This window comes from Phoenix dactylifera, chromosome 5 (genome assembly GCF_051530095.1).
Source record: "Phoenix dactylifera cultivar Ajwa chromosome 5, Ajwa_hap1_PhDact_Kaust_v1.1, whole genome shotgun sequence".
Taxonomy (NCBI): domain Eukaryota; kingdom Viridiplantae; phylum Streptophyta; class Magnoliopsida; order Arecales; family Arecaceae; genus Phoenix; species Phoenix dactylifera.
The window spans coordinates 6,244,251-6,249,839 of record NC_143194.1 but is presented as its reverse complement, the minus strand read 5'-3'; the positions used below and the strand labels follow the sequence as shown (position 1 = coordinate 6,249,839).

Genomic DNA, 5,589 nt, shown 5'->3' with positions numbered 1-5,589 from the left:
AAAGATGAATTTTCAAAAGAGTCACAAATGCTAAACAAATTAAAGTTAAAATGAGAAAAAAAAATTAAAATGTTATTAACGCGTAGAATAAATCAATTAGCATCATCTATGTTGAAAAAATTAAGAGAAGAAAGAAAATACTAAAACAATAAGAATGAGAGAATTAAGAAAATATATTAGAAAATCTGGAAATAACATCAAAAGTGCCCTACAGGCCCTTGTTTCAATTGGGCTAGGCAAAGTTCAGGCTATATGCAACGACACTATCAACACATCTATAGGCTCAAGCCCATCCCAATCTAGCCTTATGCCGTAAAAGAGAGAGAGAGAGAGAGAGAGAATTTGAATTGCAAAATTGCAGGCATTCCCAATAATTTATTCGCATACATAGTGAAGCAACATTTCTCACAATAAGTTCACTGCACAAATAAGGTAACACAATCCACTCTTCAACTATCACTATCATGCTTTCATTTGAGAGACTTGTTATCCGCCTCCAGTTTGTAAAACAAGCTTCCATCAAAGACAGATCTTACTGTATCCTTTTGAAGCAATCCATCTTTATCCTTGGCAACAAGGAGTAAAATCTCCCACTCTGTCCGGCTAGCAATCCTGCAATAATTTCAAAGCAAGAATAAGTATTAGAATTGCGAGAATGGCTTACATTTGCTTAAAATATGATAAAAATTTCAATCAACAAGTTTCCTATATGCATTGCTTCCACTAATCGAAGTAACCCACCATCCTTGCCGGTCATTAGGTTGTTGATTCGCCTTAAGCATCTCTTTCAACTCGTCAGATGTCAATGCATCAGGATTAGTGTGTGCATGCTTCTGAAAAATCTCCTCAAATTTTTCGGGAACAAACCTGAAAAGTGTAGATATTATATCAAGTCAAAGAACCTAAGAGAGAAAAATAATAATCGCTTCTCCAATAGCTGTATAAATAAAGAGTGAAAATAATTATCGATCTTGAAGTCTAGTACAAAAACTAGAATGAAACTGCTAGATGATCCAATCAACATGCTGTGCGGCTAAGGTTGATATTCTTAGTATAAACTAAAATTCTACATATATTTTAAGAAAGGAATGATATTCTTCTCACTAAAAGTACTGCAAAATTTGAAATATCTGTAAACCTACATTCCCTCAGTGTCGTAGGCACCAGAGTCACTTCCATGTTTGCCTTTTGCAATGATGGCTACGATAATAGGAAGTGTGATTGCCGGTAGGCTTCCCTGAATATATGACAACAGGAAAAGGAAAAGAAATAAGGCATTTCAACTAATGGTATATGTGAAAGCAACTGATAAAGATATAAAATATGGAAATTTATTTTCCCTAAAGCACTGATGTACATTTTTTCATAATTATTCATGTTGGTCAAGGTCCCTATGGTGAGTACCTCTAATTTTATTGGTTCATAGATAAGACAGATATAGAGAGAGAGAGACATTTAAGAGTAATTCTTTATTTGAAGATTCGATTTAGTATTTATTAAATTCACTGCCCGCTGGCACCACTGACCTGTGCTTACTAAACCGCCTTAGGTACGGTTTAAGATCCTGGGATTTATATCCAGAGAAGCCAGAATTTATGGACAGTGACCATATTCCTGAAATGCCTGACGCTATGGGAATGGAAGAGAGGGATAGGAGAAAATGACCATACATTGTTGGTTTTCGGACTGAGGAAGGCGTGGATTAAAGGGGCGCTCACGGCGGACAAGGCAACGCTGCACCCAATAGCGCGAAATCCTGGCAAACAGGAAGCAAAGAAATTAATAATGGCCGATTGAAAGAAAGGACGGCAAAATAGTATTGAGTGAATGAAATAAAAACATAAGAAAAGAGGGAAAAGACCTTCGTAGGTCTCTGTCGGGTAAATGACGCCATCTTTGTTCCTGTCGAAGAAGGACACATGCTTCTGAAGTGGAGTCATGTCAGTTCCATTGTTCTGACCCTGCCCTTTACTCCCTACAATCACCATGGCCAAAGTTACGAAAATAAAAAATAAATCACGAGACCATGTTGATCAAAAAATAATAGCGAACATACTTCTCAACAAATAAACTTCTCTCAGCAGTCACCGAAAAAATAGAGTTCTCTCAGCCTAATTTTCCAAACCATAAGAAAAATACTGGAAAAATGGAAGCATTGTGTGTGTGACACACGCAACTATCACCAACTAGTGTTAAATAATGGATGTTGATGTCTGCGTCGTCTACATCCATACGCACTTCACTGGACGTATGGACTTGATAAAACAGAATCAAAGAAAAACAATGCACCCATCTAACACTCGCTCACCCGAAAGGCAAGTGGAGGAGAGAATAAACCTAAAACGAGATCTCGTCAACTAGCCGCAAGCAGTGCTCCTAGAAGACTAGGAAGAAAGATCAGTACAAGCTACAAGAAGGAAAGGAAACACTGGTTCTTCCAACTGCTAGAGTCTGGACGGATTTCTAAGACTCAAAGAGCCACAAAATCAGAGAGGAAGATATCTCAACTGCGGAGCCCCAGTGAGATCATATAGGTTATTTGGTTGGACAGATGATAAAAATGGTTGGAAGCATACCTGGTGCAACGACAAGGAGGAGCAAGAGAATGTAGGAAGTATAGGATAACTTGGCCATCTTCGCGTACAACAACAAACAAAATCTCTTAAGAATGTCTGCCTGAAGGATGAAGTATAGCATCCGCCGCCACCTATTTATATCTACAAAATGATGGAAAAAATGGCATGGATTTATGATTTCCCTGCGTGCAAATATTTGGTGTAATTATTTAGAATCGGTAAAGATTTGCTTGTTGGTGAATTAGGCTGGAATTCTGTACATATATATTTACACAGTTGTCATGGATTGCAAATTCCATGTATCTTTATTCTTTCCTCCTTTTGCTGAAAGGAACATAAAAACTAACGTAAATAGCACATAATGCAATTTGAAGAATAAAGAGCAATCTAATTGACAGGATTAAACTTTCAAGGCCAGCACATGATTTTTTTAACACAAGCTAGATTGAAAACCCCATTATTTCCTGAAGGAAGTTCTCCAAATAATTTTTATTGATTTGTCAAAAGGGCGACCCTTCATACAATTTATTAGAAGCATATATACGACATGATCTCTCATTCAGGTATATGGCCTAGTACAAAACCATACTAAATATAAAATTTCCTAATAAGAAAGCATTCTAGAATTGTTCATTATAAAATAATATCTTTAAAAGTTGATATAGTCTTCAATTGGAATGTTTACAGGAAAATCCGGTTAAAATCTCAAAATCCTATATATTTTCTCGCATGCTTGCTCGAAAGATAGAAATAAAATAATATGTGATTGTCAAAGTTTACGCATGCTCTTTCGCAACATATATATATATATATATATATAACCTGTTTGTCAAGGCCTGCGAATCCATTGGATACTATGAAACAAGGAATGGTACGGTCCAACTAGTCATAATACACTCCAAAAATTTTACAATCCATGATATTATTTTTATTCATATTTTTTAAAAAATTCTGGGAAATGGCACTTTGTCCGGCATTTATAATAAAATGTGGAGTATTAATTTGTAGTTCTTCTTCATCATAAAATCTGCAAAATTATTTTAGTAGCATTTTTTAAAAAAAATCAGGAAATAACACTTTTCCCTCCATTTATGATAAATTATTGGGTATTACTTTGTAGCTCATTTTATCATGAAATAGGTGACATTATTTGAGCAGGTATTTTTAAAACACTTAGAAAATAATATCTTATTATGTAATTGCTAGTTCTAATTTTGTAGCTTGTCTTTATTTTTCATACTGGTAAGTCAGAAAGACTCTTTAAATACATGATAAGCTAACACATAATAAAAATGCTATCTAATAGTAGTGGGTTCAATTTGATCCCAGATAAGAATGTGTAAGATTGATTTGCCTAAGGGTCATGACCATTGATCTGACCATACTTTGTATTAAAATTATATTAAAACTATAAATTATTTGGGTAACATATAATACAAAGTATTTAAAAATAGACCACTAAATACTACTATTACTCTTTAATTCCGATAGAAATAAAATTATCCATATTTTAAAGAACTTGTAAGAGAAAATTACATACAACAATAGGACTATGTTAAAGTTATTGATAATTTGAAATACTTTAAACAAAATTATTTTGCAAATATTACAAAGAATGTATTGAAATTATTTATTTTTTTATTTTCTATCAAAGAGAAAATGATTCATTTTTTTATGAAATATCACAACATATTTCAAATGAGTATGATTCATAATGCGAATAACCTTTTAATAACTATAATAAATCTAAATTTGACAAAGTGGATTGTTGTCATGATGGTTGGGTGGTATTTAGATAACAAATGGGTCACTGTTTGATTCCTTCTAGCAGTGGTATATAAGATGGTTTTTAGATTTTTTTAACACTAGATCCCTGCATTCTATATATGCAGGCAAATCCAGAGTTATAATGCTGAACACAGTATTAGCCAACACTTATCCTGCATTTTCAGAAACTGCAAGGATATAATGGGCCTCGTTTTTTATTTTTCCTATCATCTTTTGATTGTCGGGGATTTTATGATTCTTGTAGTGTAATATGCTGGCAAATCCGGAGTTATAATGCTCGACACAATATTAGCCAACACTTATTCCACATTTTTGGAAAATGCAAGGATGTAATGGGCCTTATTTTTTAATTTTTGCTATCATCTTTTGAATGTTGGGGATTTTATGATTCTTGTAATGTACTTGCTAGTTACATTTTGTATTGCTAACCGCATAAAGCAGGATAATTGACAGACAAAGCATATTTCAGATAAAGTTGAGTGCATCACATCGTCTATGTTCGTGCTGAATTGTCCATTAATCTGATACTAGAAACCTACAATCTCCTTTCAAAAATTGGCTATATTGTATGATTGAGGAGTTGGCAATTAGCCTCTATTATACTACATATATTGCCTTGTATATGAGGGCATCTCCAAAGTAAATTAAACCAATCAAGTCATATCAAGGATCTGCGCACTCTTAAGGCACAAATCATGTCCGACCAATCTTTGTATACTACTCTCAATTGGCTCAAACCATTAAAACATTTCCAAATTTATAGATATCCACTTGGTTTCTCTAATTTGGAAGTGACACCTAAGAATGCAAATGGATTAGTTGACTTGTGACATGACACCAAAGTCCAACCAAATTTGACCTAACCAAATCCATTTTTAAGGACTCGTGGTTGGATTGGGTTCAAAAATTGAACTAATCTAATTCTTTGGATTGGGTTTGGATCTTTTATTTTCAACCTAACCTGACCCATCCCGAGCCATATATATTTTAGGTTTAATTTGGAACAAGAAGAAAAGGGCTCAATCTGATCCAAACTCAATCCGGGCCAAACCAAAAACTGAAATCATGTAAACCTCCTTCCCCTTCAAACTAAATATTTTTTTCCAATTTTTTGAATGAACATTCATTTATACTAATTCCTCTTTTCATCTCAAGAGCTACATCTCCTCTCATCTATTTTCACTTAATTATATTTAAACATTCGCATGTCATTATTTGTTTTTAT

At 33.9% G+C, this 5,589-nt stretch overlaps 1 protein-coding gene across 1 annotated transcript; it reads right to left on the bottom strand.

Moving 5' to 3' along the window:
* Positions 1–463: 463 nt before the first annotated feature.
* LOC103696190 (putative peroxygenase 4) lies at positions 464–2,661 on the bottom strand. Its single transcript, XM_089930627.1, has 6 exons — positions 2,577–2,661; positions 1,862–1,975; positions 1,666–1,756; positions 1,143–1,232; positions 742–867; positions 464–612 (listed from the first exon to the last, which is right to left on the bottom strand). The coding sequence occupies exons 1-6, from the start codon at positions 2,632–2,634 to the stop codon at positions 471–473; spliced, it is 621 nt and encodes a 206-aa protein (XP_089786753.1). The 5' UTR covers positions 2,635–2,661; the 3' UTR covers positions 464–470.
* Positions 2,662–5,589: the final 2,928 nt, after the last annotated feature.

Bases quoted from the DNA above. Each gene is read 5' to 3' on its own strand.
- LOC103696190 (XM_089930627.1), bottom strand. From the start codon at position 2,634: ATGGCCAAGTTATCCTATACTTCCTACATTCTCTTGCTCCTCCTTGTC. The intron at 1,233-1,665 runs GTCATTTTCTCC...TATTCAGGGAAG, and splicing joins CCGAAAACCAACAATGTATG to CCTACCGGCAATCACACTTC. The intron at 613-741 runs GTGGGTTACTTC...AAATTATTGCAG, and splicing joins CCTAATGACCGGCAAGGATG to GATTGCTAGCCGGACAGAGT.